The sequence below is a fragment of the Diplotaxodon limnothrissa genome, linkage group LG6 (genome assembly GCF_057381915.1).
Source record: "Diplotaxodon limnothrissa isolate DT_005_m linkage group LG6, D_limnothrissa_male_GT1.1, whole genome shotgun sequence".
Lineage (NCBI taxonomy): Eukaryota > Metazoa > Chordata > Actinopteri > Cichliformes > Cichlidae > Diplotaxodon > Diplotaxodon limnothrissa.
The window spans coordinates 5,168,981-5,193,042 of record NC_140601.1 but is presented as its reverse complement, the minus strand read 5'-3'; the positions used below and the strand labels follow the sequence as shown (position 1 = coordinate 5,193,042).

Sequence of the window (24,062 nt, the reverse complement as noted above, 5' to 3'; positions counted from 1 at the left end):
AGTATTGCAACATGGGATTTGGGTCTTCTAACTAAAATAGGAACATAAATAGTGCCATCATTGCCAGACCTTGCAACTTCTGACACCAGTCAGTCAGAAGTGCCAGCTTGGTGCCAGTTCTGGGCCAGACCTGTTTTCTATGGGCCTGGGCCACACATCCATGCTCTATTGTCAAGCTCATGTCAGTCTGCGTCTCTTTGTTTCTTGTTTTATTGTGACAGTCTTGCGTTCCATGTTCAGTGCATTTCAGTTTTGTTTCCTCACTCTCATTAGTTCATGTTCAGCTGTGTTCCCTCCTGTGGTTTGTTCCCTCATGTGTATTTATGTCTGCGTCTCCCTCTGTCCTGGGTCGCGATCTTCCTCATACCCAGCTGTGTTGGTTTAGTTTCCTGTATTCTCCAGTTCAGTTTTGTTGCTTCAACATTCCAGCAATAAAGCTCTGTTTTTGTGTTAAGTCCTGCCTGCCAAGTCTGCTTTTTGGGTCCAATCCTGCCTGCCTCACACACAGTCCATGACATTAACTGCTTCTAGTGATGCTTACATGGTCTTAACTCAGACTTACCAGTCACCACCAATGAAAGAGCGCCTTTCATTTCCCCCCATATCATATTTACTATTTGCCCATAAGTGCTACGCAATATCACACAATTCTGGAGAGTCAGGGGCCAACTGGCATAGCTCCAACTGGGTATACAGAGAACTTTTTTTCAGCAGGTGAACAGTTCTTACAACACAATCATATGCTGTTAGATGCTTCCCAAACACCCCATTACAGTGCTTTACCCCTGGAATGTCAGTTTCTTCCCATTGTTTGTACTGTTGTACTGGTTTTAACCGTGGCAACATATCTTGACAATCATCTTGTTCAGTTTTTGTTCTGTAAAAATAGTTTTGTTCATCAGTGAGAATTACACTTATGTATTTTCCAGTATACACTGCCTGTTTGTACTCTCTCAGTTTCCTGTTTCTCTCTGTACTTTCTCAAACTGTTCATTAACCCGGGTACCGGTTTAGCTCACTGGGATGAACGATATGCTGCAGGGCTTTGTCGCATGTCTTCCCCTTTCTCTCTCTCCCTCTGCTTTAATGTTCACTGCTCTGTGCAAAAAAAGCCAAAAATAAAATATTAAAAAAATATATTTAAAAAAACTGTTCATCAACCCCCCTTAAACACACGTGGTGTTACATGAGGTCAGCTTGTTACTGTGTAGTCTGATGAATGTGTGTGTGTTGTTGTACAAGCCTCACCAGTTCATCACAAACAGGAAACGCAGCAATCTGTTGGAGTCTCTACTCATACGCTTACAGCAGCAGATCAGCATGATATTTAACCATCTGCAACATTTTGCTCACTGTGTTATTATCAAGTCATCTTTCCCTGACACACTGACAATTGTGTTGTAAATTGAAGTTAACACATAGACTCTCAACCCAACAAGTTGACTGGACAATATGGCGACAACAGGAATGTTTGTTTAAAAGATCCACATTCAATTTCTTTGCATTGTAAATCTTTTGTATATTGTTTAGTCACTGGAATATCTTCCGTTCCTACAGTTTTAATAAAAAGTTTTGGTTTTTGATTCCAGTCTGCTTGTCTGATCACTGATTCTATAGCATCACATATTTCCAAAAGTCAACCTGTTCTCCTGCACCCCAGAGCAGAAATTGTATCAAGTTTTTATAAGTAGTAGGCTTAGCTTTTGATAACAGGTGTGTCTGTCAGGCATTTTTTAGCCGCAATCTGAGATATGGCCATGTTTATAAGTGTAAGCTGGTCTTCATTTCATCTTCATTGCACACAATAATTGTGTGTGTCATTAATCTGGGTTTCATTGCGCAAATGTCTGTCTTGTTTTTATTGCATCTGTGTCTCTTGTTTTACTTTTTTACCTTTTGTTGCAGTGTCTTATCACCCCTCCCCTTCTCACACGAGTAAGCAGCCTCAGTTTCCTACTTTTCAGGACAATCCTTAGCCCAGTGACATGTGGCTCTCCACTGAAAACAGCTCTGTCTCTGTCTAACCTTATCCTCCTTCCCTGGCCTCTCACTTGTTCTGCAGTAGTCTGTGTTTGGCACTTGTACATTTTAAGCTCTGTCATTTGGACTTTTTCTTCAGTCTTGGCTTTCTTGTTATTATTTTTCTTGCCATTTTATTCTCCATGTATGGCAAATTCTTCCACCTCAGACATTCTTGCTATCCCATTGTACACATATGCTTACACTTAGTCTTGTACTTGTACAGGTTTAAACACAAAGCAATCCCACAGATGTACTTCCCAGTTTGTGATTTGGGGGCATCTCTCCATCCAAGAGACAGTTTTAATAATGTACAGCTGTCTCATCCTCTTGTTGAATACAGGGCCATGCCACGCCGAGAATGCATCTAAGGAAACACATTTGGAAAACTTCGAGCTTGCTCAGGTCGTGTTTGAGCATTGTCCACGTCTCTGCGCTGTAAAGTAGAATGGGCAGGATCAGGGTTCGGTAAAGGCGGATCTTTGTCGCCAATGAGAAGTTGTTCTTCTTCCAGACGCACCAGCGCAGGGAGGCGAATGCTGCCGCCGCCTGCCCAATTCTGGAGCGTATCTCCGCTGATGATGCCACTTTCTTCTCCTCGACGAGGGACCCCAGATATTGAAATTGTTGGACTTGTTTGATCTGCACACCATCAAGGTGGACGATCGTTGGTGAGCCGTCGGTGGTCAGGACTTTGGTCTTCTCGGCGTTAACCTTGAGGCCGTACAGTTTGGAGTGCCGGGCGATGTCATAGAGGATGTGAGTTGCCTCGGTGTCGTCTTCGGCAAAAATGGCGCTATCATCAGCGAACATTAGATCGGTGATAAATCGATCGGTCGAGGCTTGGACTCCGCGGCGGCCCTCGAATGCTTTGCGCATTATCGCATCGATGACGATGTTGAACAACAGCGGTGACACCACATCGCCCTGCCGGACCCCTGTCATGATGGGGAATTCTTCGGACACTTGGTCATGAATACGTACCTGGCTGGTCGAGCCATCGTAGGTTCGTTCCTCCATGAGTCGACGTAGGGTGAAGATCTGGTCGCTGCAGCCTCGTCCGGGTCGGAACCCGGCCTGTTCTTCCCGGCTGGTCATCTCACGGTGCTTTTGAAGGCGTGATTGAATTATTTTCATAAGGACCTTGCCGATGATGGACAGTAAGCTGATGCCCCGGTAGTTTTTACATTCTCGGTTGTCGCCTGTCTTTAAGATAGGAATGACAGCCGCCTTCTTCCAATTTCTGTGTACTCACTACCTAATTTATAGCCAAAGTATTCACTCACTGTCTCTGTACTGTTTTGCTAGCTTAGCTTAGCTCGTAGCCGACTCGTTAGCACCATGGCTACTTCACCTGTCCCTCCTGCACTTTCTTGCTCATTGTGTCAGATGTTTAGTTACTCCTCGGCCTCCTTTAGCAGTAATGATATCTGTAACAAATGTAGCATATTTGCAGCTCTGGAGACCAGGATTACTGAATTGGAGACTTGACTTCGCACCCTTCATTCACCCGTAGCTAGCCAGGCCCCTGTAGCTGGTGCAGCCGAAGATAGCGTAGGCTCCGCTAGCTGTTCCCCGGCAGACCCCAAGCAGCTGTGGAAAGAGGGCGGCTGGGTGACCGTGAGGAGGAAGCATAGTCCTAAACAGAAGCCCCAGGTACACCACCAACCTGTGCATGTGTCTAACCGTTTTTCCCCACTCGGCGACACACCCGCCGGGGCTCAAACTCTGGTAATTGGTGATTCTGTTCTCAGACATGTGAAGCTAGAGACACTGGCAACCATAGTCAATTGTCTTCCAGGGGCCAGAGCAGGCGACATTGATGGAAATTTAAAACTGCTGGCTAAGGGTAAACGTAAATTCAGTAAACTCATAATTCACGTCGGCATCAATGACACCCGGTTACGCCAATCGGAGGTCACTAAAATCAATATTGAATTGTGTGTAACTTTGCCAAAACAATGTCAGACTCTGTAGTTTTTTCTGGTCCCCTCCCCAATCAGACCAGGAGTGACATGTTTAGCCACATGTTCTCCTTAAATTGCTGGCTGTCTGAGTGGTGTCCCAGAAACGATGTGGGCTTCATAGATAATTGGCAAACCTTCTGGAGGAAACCTGGTCTTGTTAGGAGAGACGGCATCCATCCCAATTTGGATGGAGCAGCTCTCATTTCTAAAAATATGGACAAATTTATTAAACCCCCCAAAATATGACTATCCAGAGTTGGGACCAGGAAGCAGAGTCGCAGTCTTACACGCCTCTCTGCAGCTTCTCTCCTCCTGCTACCCCCCCAAAAACCCATCTCCATAGAGACTGTGTCAGCTCCCAAACAGACAAAAAACAAACTAAAAACCAGCAATAAACAACTTAAACATAAACAATCACAAAGAAAGAACAATACAATATCCACATCAGAACCAAAGAGTAAAACAGTGAAATGTGGATTATTAAATATTAGGTCTCTCTCCTCCAAGTCTCTGTTAGTACACGACTTAATAATTGATCAACAAATCGATTTACTCTGCCTTACAGAAACCTGGTTGCAGCCGGATGATTATGTTAGTTTAAATGAACCCACACCCCCGAGTCATTCTAACTACCAGAAATCTCGAAGCACAGGCCGAGGGGGCGGTGTGGCAGCAATTTTTCACACCAGCCTATTAATCAACCAAAGACCCAGACAGACTTTTAATTTATTTGAAAGCCTGATACTTAGCCTTGTCCACCCCTAGAGATGGGTATTGATAAGATTTTAACGATTCCGATTCCATTTTCGATTCTGTTTAACGATTCGATTCCTTATCGATTCTCTTATCGATTCTTTTTTTTTTAAAAAGGAGAACACTAAAGTCGATTAGCTTAGAACTGTGTTTTATATCTTCTCTTTGAACAAGATAGAAATTTAGAAGTAACATGGCCTTACAAACCCAACAGTGAGATCTTAAGAGATCCACAGCCTACGGCTCTTCAATGGGGTGTCACAGGGTCCCCAGGAAAAAAAAATGTATATGTAAAATAATAAAATAAATATTCTTCTGTAGCAATAACAAAGTTTAACATAAATTATTCTGTAGCAATTACACAAGAATATCCAGTAATGTCCTGCCTACAATTAAACACATTCACTTACCAAAGTGAAATCGGGGGCATCTGCTGTGGCAAATGGGTGCAAGCCTTTGACCACAAACTTAGACACTGCTGGGTGACATTCGTCTATCCTGGCCTGAAAGGAGACGCTACCGGTAGACTGCAGCGAGAACTGCCAGCATCTGAGCCAGACTCTGTCTCTCTCATCATGGTTATCTAGATGCACAGTAATAGCAGGTTTTGTAATAAGGTAAATCGCGCTAACATAATATGCAATTAGTTACCTGCAGTATTAACGGGAGAGGACGTGGAAACGCTACCGCTGCTGCTGGGTTGAGCTTCGCTAGTCCGGAGCGGATCAAAAACACGACATTCGTTGAAAGCAATCGCGTGTTTTTTGAGCAAATGCTTTTGCATATTCGTAGTGTTTCCTCCCTTTGATGAAATCTCTACTTTGCAAGTATTGAACGTTGCCCTGTTGTCATCCTTTCTCATAAAGTGTAACCAAACTTTTGAGCGTTTGTGCCGCTCAGGCGCCGTGTTTCCTACTGGGTAAAAGACGCTACTCAACGTGATGACGTCATTCGGGGCGACTGGAATCGATAAGGGAATCGTTTTTAAAAGTGGCAAACGATTCCAAGGAATTGAAACAGTGGGAACCGGTTCTCAACAAGAACCGGTTTTCGATACCCATCCCTATCCACCCCAGTTGTAAAACTCAGAAACCAGTCTTACTTGTTATCATCTATCGTCCACCTGGGCCTTACACAGAGTTTCTGTCTGATTTCTCAGACTTTTTATCTGATTTAGTTCTCAGCTCAGATAAAATAATTATTGTGGGTGATTTTAACATCCATGTAGATGCTAAAAATGACAGCCTCAACATGGCATTTAATCTGTTATTAGACTCAATTGGTTTCTCTCAAAATGTAAAAGAACCCACCCACCACTTTAATCACACTCTAGATCTTGTTTTAACATATGGCATAGAAACTGAACATTTAACAGTTTTTCCTGAAAACCCTCTCCTGTCTGATCATTTCCTGATAACATTTACATTTACAATAATTGATTACACAGCAGTGGAGAGTAGACTTTGTCAAAGTAGATGTCTTTCTGAAAGCGCTGTAACTAAGTTTAAGAATACAATCCACCCACTGTTATCATCTTCAATGCCCTGTACCAACATAGAGCAGAGCAGCTACCTGAACACTACTCCAACAGAGGTCGATTATCTTGTTAATAATTTTACCTCCTCACTACGTATGACTCTGGATACTGTAGCTCCTGTGAAAACTAAGGTCTCAAATCAGAAGTACCTGACTCCGTGGTATAATTCTCAAACACGTAGCCTAAAGCAGATGACTCGTAAGCTGGAGAGGATATGGCATGTCACAAATTTAGAGGATCATCATTTAGCCTTGAGAAATAGTTTGCTGCTTTATAAGAAAGCCCTCTGCAAAGCCAGAACATCTTACTATTCGTCACTGATTGAAGAAAATAAGAACAACCCCAGGTTTCTCTTCAGCACTGTAGCCAGGCTGACAAAAGGTCAGAGCTCTCTTGAGCCAACCATCCCTTTAACGTTAACTAGTAATGACTTCATGAACTTCTTCACAAATAAAATTTTTGTCATTAGAGAAAAAAATGACCAATAATCATCTCACAGATGTAATATTATCTACAGCTACTCTTAGTACCATTGATGTTAAGTTAGACTCTTTTTCTCCAATTGTTTTTTCTGAGTTAACTTCAATAATTACTTCCTCCAAACCATCAACGTGTCTTTTAGACCCCATTCCTACAAAACTGCTCAAAGAAGTCCTGCCATTAATTAATTCTTCGATCTTAAATATGATCAAACTATCTTTAATAATCGGCTATGTACCACAGGCCTTCAAGGTGGCTGTAGTTAAACCTTTACTCAAACAGCCATCTCTAGACCCAGCAGTCTTAGCTCCAACCTTCCTTTCATATCAAAAATCCTTGAAAGAGTAGTTGTCAAACAGCTAACTGATCATCTGCAGAGGAATGGCTTATTTGAAGAGTTTCAGTCAGGTTTCAGAGCTCATCACAGCACAGAAACAGCTTTAGTGAAGGTTACAAATGATCTTCTTATGGCCTCTGACAGTGGACTCATCTCTGTGCTTGTCCTGCTAGACCTCAGTGCAGCGTTCGATACTGTTGACCATAATATCCTATTAGAGCGATTAGAACATGCTGTAGGTATTACAGGTACTGTGCTGCAGTGGTTTGTATCATATCTAATAGACTCCAATTTGTACATCTAAATGGAGAGTCCTCTTCACACACTGAGGTTAATTATAGAGTTCCACAGGGTTCAGTGCTAGGACCAATTCTGTTTACACTATACTTGCTTCCCCTAGGCAGCATCATTAGAAGACATAGCATAAATTTTCACTGCTATGCAGATGATACCCACCTCTATATATCTATGAAGCCAGATAACACACACCAATTAGTTAAACTACAGGAATGTCTTAAAGACATAAAGACCTGGATGGCCGCTAACTTTCTGCTTCTTAATTCAGATAAAACTGAGGTCATTGTACTCGGCCCTGAAAATCTTAGAAATATGGTATCTAACCAGATTCTTACTCTGGATGGCATTACCTTGGCCTCCAGTAATGCTGTGAGGAACCTTGGAGTCATTTTTGACCAGGATATGTCCTTCAACGCACATATTAAACAAATATGTAAGACTGCTTTCTTCCATTTGCGCAACATCTCTAAAGTTAGAAATATCCTGTCTCAGAGTGACGCTGAAAAACTAGTTCATGCATTTATTACTTCCAGGCTGGACTACTGTAATTCATTATTATCAGGATGTCCAAAAAACTCGATGAAAAGCCTTCAGCTAATCCAAAATGCTGCAGCAAGAGTCCTGACAGGGACTAGAAAGAGAGAGCATATTTCTCCTGTTTTGGCTTCCCTTCATTGGCTTCCTGTTAAATCCAGAATTGAATTCAAAATCCTGCTCCTCACATGCAAGGTCTTAAATAATCAGGCCCCATCTTATCTTAATGACCTTGTAGTACCATATCACCCTATTAGAGCACTTTGCTCTCGCTCTGCAGGCCTACTTGTTGTTCCTAGAGTATTTAAAAGTAAAATGGGAGGGAGAGCCTTCAGTTTTCAGGCCCCTCTTCTGTGGAACCAGCTTCCAGTTTGGATTCGGGAGACAGACACTATCCCTACTTTCAAGATTAGGCTTAAAACTTTCCTTTTTGCTAAAGCATATAGTTAGGGCTGGACCAGGTGACCCTGAATCCTCCCTTAGTTATGCTCCAATAGACGTAGGCTGCCGGGGATTCCCATGATGCATTGAGTTTTTCCTTTCCAGTTACCTTTCTCACTGACTATGTATTAACCCTTTAGAGCCGATCGGAGCGGGAACGCTCTGTTATGCGTAACTATTTTTAAATCCCAGTAGCACTGCAACCACGTAAGCTAGCGCAAAAATTTTTTTTGCATATGAAACCGGAGGAGTTGTACTTACATCTTATGCCATCAGCTTGTCCTAGGTCACGGTTTCCTTCCACATAAAGCTTTGCAAAAACTGCATAAAAAGCGCTTGCAGGAACAAAAACATAATATTCCAGAAACAGGCTTTACCGATCCGATCAGCTGTTCATAACACTTCCTACGTTGGAATAGACGTCAGCGCGAACTTTTGCATTTCCGCCATTACCTGCCCGAAACCGGAAGTGACGTCATTTTCGCGGAAATGTAGTCTTTTTTGCGATCAGGGCCTCAGGGCCTATACTGCTCTTTTTAAAAGTTATCTTTGATTTTATGACTTTCTGTGTCGTTTCTGGGAAGCTTAGGACTCATATTGCACTGCTGGAAATAGTTTATTTTGATGCATATGCTGCTTTTTTGCAAATTTGCAGTATAATATTTATTTTCGTTTTTCCTGCAGTGTATAAAAATTGGTGTATTTCAAAAATAAAACTATGAAGACACTCAAAATAAATTTCCTGTGGTGGGAAACTATTTTGTGCAACTTTTTTGTATTTACAGTTTTGAGGGATAAGCCTCTTAAATTTCTCTAACTACAAATATATGTTAAAAAATCAAAAACGATTTTCAATTTTTTTGTAGTTTATTGCACTTTTTTGCAATTTATGTAATTACTATGCACTTAATGAATACATATTATTAAAATCTGGGCTATAATGGTTGTATTGATGTATAGCAACTTGAAATGCTCCCAAAAATGGCTCCACAGCATGTAGAAATATAATATAAGCTCTGGCGGACTTGGTTCTATGGTAGGTCTTAAAGGGTTAATAGACCTCTCTGCATTGAATCATATCTGTTATTAACCTCTGTCTCTCTTCCACAGCATGTCTTTTATCCTGTCTTTCTTCTCTCACCCCAACCGGTCACAGCAGATGGCCGCAGGACGTTTCTTCCTGTTAAAAGGGAGTTTTTCCTTCCCACTGTCGCCAAAGTGCTTGCTCATAGGGTGTCATATGATTGTTGGGTTTTTCTCTGTATCTATGAAGAGCCTTGAGGCGACCTTTGTTGTGATTTGGTGCTATATAAATAAAATTGAATTGAATTGAATAAATTATACTGGAATTGGGCAATAAAGTCCTTGCTGTCCTCTTTGGGTCTGGCAGATGTTTGTAACTTCTCTCTTGTCATTTTCAGGCCACAGTCATTGAACCAAAGTTATATTTCTATCCGGGCCCATGACTTCAACCATGGGCATTATGGTTGTCATCATTACATTTTTTTCCTGATTTGGTGATATAGGGAGAGAGAGATCATGCAATGCACCACTTTCTGGTGTGAGCTGGGCAACTTTGTTGATGATGACACTCAATTGATATCTTTTTTTGTGCCTTGCCTATGCACAGTTTTTCTTTCTTTGCATTTTAATTCATTCATCTTTAACTTGTATTCACTTTCTCATTTTCCAGTGATTTTGAGCGAAGACCCTCTTTTGGGAATTCATGTTCATTTATGGACTTAAATAATAACTGCAAAATTTCCCTAAACATGGGTTTTTACTGATTATAGAAATAACTGTTGTAACACAGTAATTATGTAGCTTTTATCGCAAGAATATATATTGTTGCAGACCTGCCTGTCTACCACAACAACAGTGTGCTAGACACTGTGCAACAAACAATTTCACTGATAGCTATCAGTGATCATTGATAGATGTCAATACTGAGCATTACTGATTAAGACTAAGATTGTGGCTACTCCTCTTCTAATGAGGTTTATGTTCCCTCCTGAGATTTACACAAAGTTCTAGAGGCACACTCAGAGCTACCTTTTGCACCTGTAGAGTATATTGAGTAAAGTATCCTATTGCTAACTTTGGCATCAGCCAAAAGGGTCAGTGAGGTACTGCCTGCTATTTTCCCAATCAGATGGTTGGTGGTTTGATCCCTGGCAACTCCAGCCTGCATGCCAAAAATCTTTGGGCAAGATAGTAACCCCAAGTTGATCTCTGATACATCCATTGGAGTATGATTTGTGTGAGTGCTAGATAGAACACACCTACATATAGAAAAGGTATTTGTATGAATGAGAGTTGTAAGTGGTTTGAGTGCTCAGGTAGAGTAGAAAAGCACTATGTAAGAACCAGTCCATTCCATTTATTAGCTTTTCTCTACTTGCCATTTGCAGATGAGAGCCAGAACCACTTTAATTCACTATGCCTTATCGATACATTAAGCAATTATCTAGACAGGACTGAGGGGTTTAGGAAAAGCAACCAAATCTTTGTAGCTTTAACTCCTTCTTTAAAGGTAAGTCTATGTCTCGCCAGGGGTTGTCCGACTGGGTGGTAGAGGTCCAGTTTTCCAACAAGGTGGACCACAGCCTTTTGTGCAGCTGTGTGCACATTCCATCAGATGAATGACTGCCTCATGGGACCTTTTTAGGAATGTTTATGTAGAGGACACCTGTCAGCAAGTCCTTGAAGTGACTGGTCATGCCAGAGGTTGCTTACCATAGTGGGATACTGAACTCACTTTTCAAAGAACCCCGGTTACGCAAGTAAGCAAACATTTTCTTTGTGCAAAGTAAAATTAAGAAAACATCTGAGTTCATTTTTATTTTCTCTACAGGATTGTTTGGATGACAGTCGTCGCATCCCCCCATCTCCAGTTGTCCATGTTCGAGGACTTTGCGATGCTGTGGTGGAAGGGGACCTAGTGGAGGCACTTGACAAGTTTGGCAACATCTGGTAGTCCTGGTTTAACTCTAAATACTGTTGAGGCCATTTAAAAAATATTAACACACTTTCATTTAGCTTGGAATTGCATTGCACATTGACTTTGGTATCATGGACTTTTTTTAGTGCACACCTTGCAATGTACAGGCATGACATGATTTTGAGCTTGTGCTAGAAAGCTTGTTTAGCAAGCTGCAACCCTAAACTGTATGAAACAAATGCCTTCTTCCTAGTGTTAAATGACTAGAAAGACCCATTAAAAATTGGAAACATCCCTGACTAAAACTGACGTGCAAAGTTATCACTGTCAAATGGTGGGATATATTAGGTACCAAATAAACAGTAAATTCCTAAAGTTCATGACAAAAAAATGGTCAAACATCTGAGCAACTTTGACAAGTGGAAGGAGGCAGCCAGTGAATCAGTTTCTTTATATTTACCTGGGAATGAGTGAAGTAGGATATACTAGCTAATGCACTGTTATTAACCTTGGGTCTTGACATTTGGGCAGTTTTTCTTTTGGCAAGAAACAAACATCAAAATGTTGCTGTAGACTATGTGCACACATACAATTGGGATGTGTAGCAATGACACCCTGTGGCGGGGAAGTTAATTACAGTCACATGCCTGGCTGCTCTTTCATCTACAGGTGCGCAGCACCAAATGTGACTAGGGATTCCAATGCTTACTATGCACTGAACATTTCCTCATTGCATCATGTATATGTAACATGCAGCGTCCGCATGTTACTTTGCTTCTAAGATGACCACAAGGGGGCAGTATATAGCAGTGTGCAACACGCTTTGAACAAAGTCACTTTAACTGGAACTGAACAAAAGCTGAATTTGCGTGCAATGGTATTTGCCTGCAAATAGAGCTTGCATCGTTGTCTGTATATGTCATCATCATCATTCATTTGATCAACAATAAAGTCACCGAGGTATTTCACCTTTTTATGAACCCCAATATTATTTTGGGACAGTTAAACACAGAGAAATCTAGCTGTTTATCCTGCTTGGTTCTACATATCAAAATAGCACTTTTAATAGCATTGTACTTTATATCATAATGCAGACCATATTCAGTACAGATATTAAGCTCCTGTAATCCAGCACTACTGGGACTAAAAACAACCAGGCCATCTGCATACATAAGATGATTTATCCATGTTTTACCTAATATACGCCCAGTGTTACAGGCTCTCAGCTACATGGAGAAATCATCAACATATAAATTAATTAAAATTGGAGACAAAATCCCACCCTGTCTGACACCATTGGGTAAACTGGACTGGGTTGTTTACCCAGTCCAGTTTATTATCTGTGCTTAGTCCAAGGTATTTATAGTCCTCCAAAATGCGTACCCCCAGTCCACAGCGATAAGGTGAAAAAAAGCTTTCTCAACCCACATGTTTGAGAGAAAACAATTTGAAACACACTAACACGCTACTAATAAGTAAAAGACAAAAAACTAAGAACAAAAGTTTAAAGAATAGAGGGAAAAAAGGTAATAACTGAAACAGGCTGCCTTCCAGTTGGCACATGTGCATGAGATTTTGTGATTTACCTTAATCACAGATAATAACGACAGAAATTACAGTATAGAATAAGTGTTCTTGATTGGATCTATATTCACTGATGTGACTGATCGCACAGTCACATCAGTTCATACCTGCTTTTGCAGCAATGGCGAAACATGCAAGGTTACAAAAGTTGATAGCTGCGTGACCCGCTGAAATGATTTCAAAGTGCAGCTTGTGCCAGTAGTCATCATTTTGGACTTGGATTTCATTAACTCTTCTGGCACACTATGGTAATTTCTTGTGAAGCACTTGTTGTTTATGTTGAAAGATGCTATAGAAATAAAAATGTGCATACTTTTACTTTACTTGCTCACCTTCTCTAACCTTCACATTTGTCTCCGCTATCGGCAGTTATGTAATGATGATGCCTTTCAAGCGTCAGGCTCTGGTGGAATTTGACAGCGTGGAGAGTGCTGAGCGCTGCGTGTCATTCGGAACCCGTGATGCTGTCTACGTCGCTGAGCAGCAGGCTTTTTTTAACTTCTCTACCAGCCAGAGAATCACCAGACCCACCAACACAGACGACCCCTCCAGTGGAAACAAAGTCCTCCTGTTGTCCATACAGAACCCTGTGTATCCCATTACCACTGTAAGTCCTTTACCCCACCTAAGACTCTTGCCATATCTTCAACTTGTGTTAGAAAAGAAACTTTTTGCTATCTGAGCTAAAACTCTTTAACCAGGTCTCTTTTTACCCTTCAAGGACGCCTGCTCCTGCGTTAATAATGATTACAGTCATTGTACATTACTTAAAATGTTTGCCTCAGGAATACAGATACAGAGATACAAGCTTACATTGTCAGACATCTATTATTAACAAACCCTCTGTGCCTTTGCTCTGTGTATACATTCTTTATCTGTGTATACATCCTCAACAATATCTTTGTAATTTAGATTAGTGCTAATGTCTCACTGCTTATTTGTAAAATAATGTAAGCTTTTAACTTTTAGTCAAAATTAGCTCATAAATGTAAAGGTTTTAAGCGTTAAAGCCCATTTTCCATTTCTGTTTTCTTAAGTCCATTTTCTTGGTGACCAGTAGGTACGTTGCAGTTTTTACAGTGTGGTCTCTGTCTTTCTCTCAGGATGTGTTGTACACTGTGTGCAACCCAGTTGGTAACGTCCTACGTATTGTCATCTTCAAACGCAACGGCATCCAGGCCATGGTTGAATATCCTGACTGTGTGTGTGTGTGTATGTGTGTGTGTGCGCACACAATTGCATGTGTGCTTGGGGTATATCACAGATTAGCAGAGAAATGCCAACATGCGTTTTCATTTTTCTAAGCTCCAGTTCAGAGCTTAATAGACTCGTTTGGATACAAAATAATGAACACAGGATGGTAGAAGAGGATTATAGCTAACTGGATGTGTTTTGTTGATGCCAGATCAAAGTTCACTTCATTAAACCTGACAGTGCATCATCCTGAGGGCTGTGGTAGTCTTGTTTTTCTCTGCTGATCCTGATGAGTCAACCTTAACAAGCTTGTTAACATTTGAGTCAGTAAAGGATGCTCAGAAGGCCAAACTGGCTCTGAATGGAGCTGACATCTATGCTGGCTGCTGCACACTCAAGATTGAATACGCTCGGGTAAACACATGCACATACACTCACACAGTCATGCCCATGCACATGAACACACATCTAAAAAGAGGTGCTGTGCTCTGTTGCCCCTTGCAGCCCAACAGACTGAACGTCATCTGCAACAACAACACCAGCTGGGATTACACCAAACCCTTCCTCCTGCACCGAGGTAGCGTTCCCTCTTTTAATCTCTGATCAATGAAAGCACTTTAAGCATATTCTTTAAAGTTTACTTCGAGGCAGTCCGAAAGTCTTTTTCCATGGCCACTCAGAACTCCTCCCACACCTGAGTTTTTGCTTCAGCCACTGCCCGAGCCACTTCACGCTTGGACTGTCAGTACATATCAGCTACCTCTGAAGCCACACAGGCTAACCAAGCCTGATAGGACTCCTTCTTAGCCTTGTGGCTCCCTTCACCTCTGGTGTCCACCATTTGGTTTGGGGGTTAACCAACGACAGGCACCAACCACCTTGCGGCTGCAGCTCAGTGCAGCGGCTTCGGCAATGGAAGTGCTGAACATGGTCCATTCGGACTCAATGTCCGCAGTCTCTCTCGGAATGCTGGTGAAGCTCTGCCGGAGGTGTGCGTTGTAAATCTCACAGACTGGGGCCTCTGCCAGACATTCCCAGCACACCCTCACTATACGTTTAGGTGCACCAGGTCTGTCCAGCGTTCTCCCCCGCCACCTCATCCAACTCACCACCTGGTGCTGAATTTGATTAGGTTGAGGAGTTTAAGTATCTCGGGGTCTTGTTCATAAGTGAGTTGGGAGAAGAGAGCGGGAGATCGACAGACAGATTGGTGCTGCGGCTGCAGGGATGCGGACAGTGTACCGTTCCATCATGGAGAAGAGAGAGCTGAGTGTAAAAGCAAAGCTCTCAATTGACTGCTTGATCTACGTCCCTACCCTCACCTATGGTCACAAGCTGTAGGTAGTAGAGATGGCACGATACCACTTTTTTATGTCCGATACCGATATCATAAATTTGAATATCTGCCGATACCGATATGAATCCGATATAGTGTTTTTTAATCAACAAAACTGTCTTTTTAAATATCTTGCTGCATTTTGTATAAGTTCATACTCAAGTTTAAAACAACAACTACACTAAAGCTATTCTGTTATACCTGTATGCAAAAAAAAATATTTCATAGTTCAGCAATACTGATCAATCTAATAAACTTAAACCTACACCATCCTCCCTATTCTGGTATTTTAAAGAGTACTTAGCATAAATATTAAGCAACCTAACTAATAGGGTTCCAACTCCCAGCAACAACAAAAATAAATAAATAAAAAATAGGGAACCACCCCTCACGCTCCACCTCATGATGCTTAATCGACGTAATCAACCTTAATTTGATGCAGTGTGAAAAAAAATGCACAGAAATCAATTATTTTTCAAGAAATATTAAATAGATTCAACATCTTTCTTCAACAAAATTGCAGACTGCACAGATGGTACCTTCCCAAAGGAAAAAGTACTATAGCTTACTAGGGTATATATATTAGACTTAATAGTCACTATATACAGTAATTGACTTCTATTCATTTTACATCAAATTAAAACTTTGGGTGTCAGATAATTATTTATTAAAAGCTAGACATTTTAAATGAGAATAAGAAAGAAAAGTGTGTCTTTGTGCCCCCTTTTCCCTGTTAATGCCCTATCGGCCCCCCTGGCTAAACTTTGCTAGATCCGCCCCTGCACAGTTACCAGCCGTCAGCTACGTAGAAAAAGATCCTGGTGTAGAAAGTAATATTAAATACATTCTAACAACAGCTGATCAAGCTTAAACGTGCTGCTGTTGTTCAGCTGCTGGTTTCCTCTTTCTGGTGCAAAGTGGGCCAAAAGCAAACTAGAGACACGACTCGCAACAGAAAAGCCGATCAGCTGATCGTTAAGCAGTTTCATGATTGAAGTAGCAGCAAGAAGAGGCAGTCGCTCCATATATCGTTTGTTAAGCTTAACGCAGGAATGCTTTACAAACATTCAGAGATGGACTTACACACTTGCTTTACTTCTCTCGGGGATAACTTTGTCAGAGATGAAATGCCGGGTTGCTAGCGAAGCTCCACATGCTATCCAGACCACCAACAGGTCCCGCATGCCACAGCCGCTCTATCACGTGATGCATACTGCTCCGACGTGCTAACGTTCTGAGGCGAGTTACGGCGTGTTGCAAGTTTTGTGAGGTGCTTTCGTGATATTTAATGGATCGGATTACATTTTTTATTTTTCTCCGATATCCGATCCAGTAATTTAGGTCAGTATCGGACCGATACCGATACGTAATATCGGATCGGTCCATCTCTAGTAGGTAGTGACCGAAAGAACAAGATCGCGGATACAAGCGGCAGAAATGGGCTTCCTCAGAAGGGTGGCTGGCCTTTCCCTTAGAGATAGATTCAGAAGTTCTGCCAGAGGGGCTCAGAGTAGAGCCGCTGTTCCTTACATTGAAAGGAGCCAGCTGAGGTGGTTCGGGCATCTGACAAGGATGCCTCCTAGGCGCCTTCTGTGCGAGGTTTTCCGGGCATGTCCCACTGGGAGGAGGCCCCAGGGCAGACCCAGGACATGCTGGAGAGATTATATCTCTCGGCTGGCCTGGGAGTTCCACCGGACAAGCTGGAGGAAGTGGCTGTGGAGAGGGATGTCTGGGCTTCTCTGCTTAGGCTGCTGTCCCCACGATCCGGCCCGGATAAGCGGAAGAAGATGGATGGTTCACGTCAAGTAAAATTAATATGTTGACATTTTACTTATTCCTTCTAGTGAACATTATTATCTTCTTTTTACACAGCAGGAATGTGTCTTATAAAGCACAATATATTTTGTTTGCAATCTGAGTAAATATAAACAGAGTAAATTTACTCCAGTTCAGTTGGAAAACCTCAGGAGGAGCTTGGAAATGTCAATGCACTAAGATGACATTAAAAGGACAAAAGACTGATAAGGTGTGTCCCAATTAAAGGGCTGCATCCTCAAAGAACCCAGCCTATGTAAACCGTGAAGGCTGGGTCATTTGAGGATTTGGTGTATGCGATTTTTTTGGTTTCTTAAGTATCTGAGGATGAGAGCGCACAAGACCATGAAAACGTGACTGTTAATTTTAAGATTAGCTAGTAAGTAGCAGCTAATGTTCATGGGACTAGTGTCATCTTACTTTGCAAATATAATATGCATAAAGATAAAATTCTTGTATTAATAAATTAGATTTAAAATTCTCATTAGTGAAATTTAGCTCAGTTTTAAATACTGAACTTCAGCAAGGATTCAAGTTGCATTTATTTCTATTTCTATATTACTTCATATCTTCATCTCAAAGACAAGTGTATAAGGCTGTTTTGGACATGAGACAAATATTGTTCTTTTACTATATTGGCACTACTGCGTTTGTCTGAAGGCTTACTTATATTGGTAAAAAGAAAAGTCAAAATGAAGAGTAGACTGATATACTAAATATTCCTTTATTGGGTGAGGAAATCATGCCATATCTTAACCGTTTTAAGTCATATAGAATAGATGTGATGTAATGCTGTAATGCAAACACAGCAGTACTATTAGTACTAAAATACTCCATGTTTCAAATAACTAAAGAAAAGAAATATTGACATCTATTTTCAGCTACATTCTGGTGCTTATAGGTTTCTGAATATAAAACTTTTCACTGCTTTTCATAATTTTTACTTGGAGGTACATACGTTGTGCTTTAGATTCAGAGAGAGAAAAAAATCAGGGGAAACGGCTGGATACACAAAATGGTGACAGACTCAAGTGGTATGAACCACTACAAAAATAACATAAGAGCAGTAGTTTCTCCACATTTACTTTTTGTCTTATTAGGGGTATTAAATAAGTTGAGATCCCATTTGGCACACTAGCACACTGAGTCTATTTGGCTCAACAGCACCAAGAAGAGGCAGCAAAATAACCAAGTTACCATTAACATTAGTGCAATGAATCCTGAATCCTGCTTGTACCGGGACTTAAGTAATATTTAGGACTGAAAACCAGGCAGCATTCACTAATTTCATTCCTTTAAATTCAGATAAAACTGAAGGTATATTGTACTTGGCCTTACAAGTATGTTATCTAACTAGTATGCTATCTAACCTCTAGATGGCGTTACCCTGTCCTCCAGTAACACTCTGATGAATCTTGAAAATTGTTTTTGACCAGAGGATATGTTCTTCAGTGTGCATATTAAACAAAAATGTAGGACAGTTTTCTTTCATTTGTACAATATCTCTAAAATTAGAAACATCCTTTCTCAGAGTGACACTGAAAAACTAGTTCATGTATTTATTACTTCTAGGCTGGACTACTCTAATTCATTATTATCCAACTGCGCTTAAGACTCTCTGAAAAGCCTTCAGTGGATCCAAAATGCTGCAGCAAGAGTACTGACAGGTGCCAGAAAGAGATAACATATTCTTTCTCTCATACTTCCTTCTCTTCACTGGCTCCCTCTTTGAACTGCAATCAAACTTAAAATCCTTGTCCTCACATACAAGTTCTTGAATAATCTGGCCCTATCTTATCTTAAAGACCTAATAGTACTGTATCACCCCATTTGAGCACTTTGTTTGTTTGTTACAGAGCGGGGGAAGGGGAGACAACGTCATGCCATATTGGGAGAGCATCCATCTAACGGAGGTGGTACTGTCTGTCTTCATCCCTCCCTGTCTAGCTGCCAATATGTTATCTCTTCCACTGCAATTACTGTGAGTCCACTGTACCACATAATATCCCCTGAGTATCTGTGCGTATCTTTGCAGGTACACACTGGCCCCTCTTGCCTCTACCTGCTAAAAGCCAGAACTGGAGGTACAGCGAGGAGGTGCAGGAGAGGATCTCTTACCCGCTACTCCAGAAGACCTCCCCCACATTCTCTTCCTCTTTCCTTGGCAAAAGCATTACTAGCTCTGTCACCATGGTGAGCGGTCTCCATCCTGTTAAGATGAACTGCAGCCGTATTTTCAACCTCTTCTGTCTCTACGGCAATGTCGAGAAGGTGTGTAAGGATCCTCTCTGACTTTTAGAGGTCATGTTGATATGAAAATACATATATTGTACAATAGTTCCTATAATTTTCTTTTAATAAATCTTAATCATAACTTATGTTCTAGGTATGTATGATTTAGTTTATTTTTACAGTGCTCAAAAAAAGAAAACATCAGATCTCAATGGAAAAAAATAATTCTGGATAGCTATACTAAAACAAAAGGATGCCACATCATTGGATGGAAATGAAAATTAGCAGCTTACAGAATGAAAATGTGAAAAAAGATGCAGCACACTAGTCCATTTTGTAGCAACTCAAAATGGCACTCAGTAGTTTGTATGACCCCCATGTGCTTGTATACATGCCTGACAATGTTGGAGCATTCTCCTAAAGAGACAATGGATGTTGTCCTGGGGAATCTCCTCCCACGTTTGGACCAGGACATCATTGAGCTTCTGAACAGTCTGAGGTGCAACCTGGGACGTGTCAAATGGACCAAAACATAATGCCACAGAGGTGTCCTTTAGGAACTCCCTGTTTACTCTGGCCATATGAGAGCAGGCATTGTTTTGAACCAAGACCAACCTACGACCCATACTCCAGTGTAGGGTCCAACAATGGGTGAAGGATTTAATTTCAATACCTATGGATAGTCAGGGTGCCTTTGCCTAGACTGTAGAGATCAAATGCAAGTTGGGTTCCACAGTGCCAGGCAGTGAACACAGGGCCAGTTCGAACTTAATAAAAAAAGAAAAAACAAACAAGCCAAATCTCATGGACCATCATCAATCTGTATTAACTTCTCATGTATGCCTTAACCATGCATGTATTAATTCATTCATTCATTAAAGAGGTGTTCCCCCAGATGGTGTACTGAGAAATAAGGTATGCATTCAAATTTTTTTTACAGCCACAGATTAGCTGTCTACGAAGTTCATTTACTGTATTGGTGGCACTTTATAAAAATGTCCCACTATTAAGCATTAGTACGGTATTAGAAAGTCCTTAAGTCATCATGTACATATTTCTTTACACCTCCTCAGTATGTCATTTATAAATGTACATATGTTTATCCATCTGTTACTGTTACACCATGTACTACTGTCACTGCTATACTCACTGCTCACTATGTACAGCTATCACTGCAACAGCATCATTGCTGTTTATAATCACAATCATATTTATTATCATTATCATAATAATATCTGCATTCATAAATGGTTTGCTAAGGAGGAATGGTGCTCTGTAATTGTATGAATTAGTAAGGCAGTTAAAATGGAAATGGACTACTTTAAAAAAAAAAAAAAGAGCAACTGACCTGCCATTTAAAGAAAAGCGAGTAGCTTCTATCTTAAAAGGTCTTTTGCAGAGTTGGCAAAAGTACAGACATTCTGTACTATGCAAATACTACTCTTAAAAACTACTCAAGTAAAAGTTGAAGTACTGATTTCTTACACGTCTTCAACAACACTAATTAGCCTGCAGTTTGTAGCTATCCACTTCACTGTGCTTCTCCTTCAAGCTGCATCCACTGTTTGTTTGGGTGGGTGATTTGGGCATCAATAGCATGTAATTTCAAGCCTGCGCTAATCAACATCTCATCTCTCCTGTGACCCATGGCTTTTTATATTCAGAGCAAGTGAATATATTTTAGTTTCAATATTAATGATTTAAAAAATTGCAGTAGAGAGAGTAGGGGCAGGGTTAAGGGGATGGTGACACTCATGCAAAATAAATAAATACTGCAGTTATCGGCAGCTACCATGCTGCAAAATGGTAGCTCTTCAGCTAAAGAAAATATCTTCTGTGTTTGCAGGTGAAGTTCATGAAAAGCATTCCAGGCACAGCATTGGTAGAGATGGGTGATGAGTATGCTGTGGACCGAGCTGTGACTCACCTAAATGGTATCAAAGTATTTGGCAAGAAATTCAACGTCTGGTAAGCACTAAATATGCATGCTTCAGACTTGAAGACACTTGGGGTTTGTGGTAGGGAGTCTGATGTAGTCTATCCGGTCGTTAAGTGATGACGTGACGAATCCTACTTCCGGGCCTAAAGTAGTCTGCGTTTAATATGGCTTTTGTGTTGTTAACATGTTTAATGTTTTGTATTTTCTTCTATTTAATCTCAAAAAACTCCTAAAACAGTCAGTGATCACTGTTGACCTCCCTCGGCTTTTATTACCGCTAATCATTTATTTAAGCTCAGTTTTTAAAACCTTACGATGTAACTACAGCCCAGCCCATGCAGCAGTATATGAATGACTAACCTCGTATTGTGGATGGATTATCTCAGTTGTTCTCCTGGCTGAAGTTTGGTCCTTTTACAGCATCCTGCCATGCGATTACATTTGTTCCTGACCACCGAGAACACTCACGTTAACTTTTATCGAGTGGAAAAAAAGTTAGCTTGTTTATATTAGGCTAACATAGCTGTGTCGCTAGCGGTCACGTAACACATCATTATATACCAGCTAGTATATCTTCTTCATTTATGTTGGAAGTGATAACAGAGCTGTACGTTTTAATTTGTTTCCAAAACCCCGCAGTCAGGACCAGTGTTGGTCAAGTTACTTGAAAAAAGTAATCAGTAACTAATTACTGATTACTCCCCAAAAAAGTAATCCCGTTACTTTACTGATTACTTATTTTCAAAAGTAATTCATTACATAGTTACTTAGTTACTTTTTAAAAACACGATTTACAACCTGAATAGGTAATAAAGCGATAGATCTTTCAGCCCAATTCTACTTTTTCTACATAATCCATCATACAAAATGTAATCAAATGGAAAAGTTCCTTTTTAAAACTTGTTTTATTAGTTTTAATCTTTTAACTTCATGCATCAAGCAAAAAAATTTTTGTGTTTAAACTCACTCTTTCAAATAGATGCAAGTAAAACACAGCAGAAAATAAATAAAGTCAAAGACTAGCGGTCCTTTTGCTCTATTTTCACCTGTATAGCAGGAGTGGGGTAGGCGGAGGTGTGCTCTGGTGCAGGTGTGCCGCAGCGGTCAGTTGAAGAATCCGTGAGTTTCTCTGTGAATTTCCCATTACGTTGTAGCGCACTCGGTGCTCACTTGGAAGTTTAGGGTTTTTTTTGCTGTAAATAGAAGTTTTCTTCCCACGCACAACGGACACTAATGTTTTTGTCACTTTTTATGGAATCAAACTTAAAGTAAGGTCAGTACTTCCACGCTTTAAACGCTGCACGCTCATACTCTCTCCCGCACTCGATATTGTTGATCTGCACACAGCTGTTGTCACGAACGACGCACTTGCTTACGTCACTGTCATGAGACATTCTCGCAAAAAAGTCACGGTTTTAGTAACGCAGTAACGCAGAGTTCCTACGGCAAAGTAACGGTAATCTAATTACCGTTTTTGCAATAGTAATCCCTTTTTCTACTCGTTACTTGAAAAAAGTAATTGGATTACATATCCTGTAATCATCTCATGTCCTGCCCATCTCTGGTCAGGACATGCTATATTGTATTTAGATAGAAGCTAGCGAGCTAACTCCCTGCTAACTTCTAACTCCGTTAAATGTCATAAATTCCGTTTTCATGGATGCCTGGATGTTAAACTCAATTGTTACACCTGGTAGAGCAGAACGCTGATCATTTTTATTAAAGATGAAAGACTTTAGACAGTTTTTCAACTCTCAGTAATGCCATAGTGATCGTTTGATATATGGACCTGCAGCGGAGTTTAGGCCCAGACACGGCTAGTGACGTCAGACTTAACGACCGGATAACAAAATATCTTAACTGCTACCTAAAAGTACATGACGCTGACATTGGCTCTAGTGATATTCATGTCATGATCATAGGTCAAAACTGAGAAGAAACGTGCATGTTTAAATAAAGGAAAGGAACACTTTTTTTTTTAAGACCTGATATCCAAGAACTCTCCAAGGACTGAAAATTCCTACAAGCTGTCACTTATATTTTACATAAATAACAGCAGTTAGCCTCTATTTTTTTTTTTTATAAAATATGTTGGGCTGTTCCAGCCTTTGCAAATTTGTAGAAATACTGCATTATTGTATTTTTTCATTACTTCAGTCAGTGACTATCTGCCCAGAACTTAAAGGAGATCTATTTTATCCATTACCTGAAACAAGCCACTTGAGTTCACTTTTTTAATGTTAAGCCAACTCTCTTCTGATTGGTAAGGTATCCCCCCTCCATGAAATCATACTGTACAGAAAGTAGAAAAAGCCTTAACAAGCAGACTGACGCATAGGATTTTGGCTCACACTGATAACATGTCCTTACAATACTTTGTCTATCACACATCCCTTTATCTGACCCTGCTCAGTGTGTCCAAGCAACAGGCTGTGATTCCCAGTCAGGTCTTTGAGCTGGGTGACGGCACCTGCAGCTACCAGGACTTTAGTCTAACAAGGAACAACCGCTTCAGCAGTGCACAGAGCAGCAGGAACATCATCCAGCCACCCGCCACTGTGCTGCACTTCTACAATGCCCCACCAAACCTCAATCAACACCAGTTGCAAAAGGCAAGGCCACACCTGCATGAGACTTATTATTTCAATGGAGAAAT

At 40.8% G+C, this 24,062-nt stretch overlaps 1 protein-coding gene across 2 annotated transcripts in view; it reads left to right on the top strand.

Annotated features, from left to right (window-relative positions):
- Nucleotides 1-24,062, top strand: part of LOC146629985 (heterogeneous nuclear ribonucleoprotein L-like) — a 44,335-nt gene that overhangs the window by 16,733 nt on the left and 3,540 nt on the right. Inside the window, exons 2-10 of one of the 2 annotated variants that reach the window (XM_085356729.1) lie at nucleotides 11,220-11,338; nucleotides 13,260-13,497; nucleotides 13,994-14,079; nucleotides 14,402-14,498; nucleotides 14,589-14,661; nucleotides 19,092-19,151; nucleotides 19,271-19,506; nucleotides 21,314-21,435; nucleotides 23,820-24,018. In XM_085356729.1, the coding sequence (XP_085212855.1) occupies nucleotides 11,220-11,338; nucleotides 13,260-13,497; nucleotides 13,994-14,079; nucleotides 14,402-14,498; nucleotides 14,589-14,661; nucleotides 19,092-19,151; nucleotides 19,271-19,506; nucleotides 21,314-21,435; nucleotides 23,820-24,018 (1,230 nt within the window). Of the gene's footprint in view, nucleotides 1-11,219; nucleotides 11,339-13,259; nucleotides 13,498-13,993; nucleotides 14,080-14,401; nucleotides 14,662-19,091; nucleotides 19,152-19,270; nucleotides 19,507-21,313; nucleotides 21,436-23,819; nucleotides 24,019-24,062 lie in introns of both variants that reach the window. The other variant, XM_085356727.1, reaches the window with a different exon arrangement.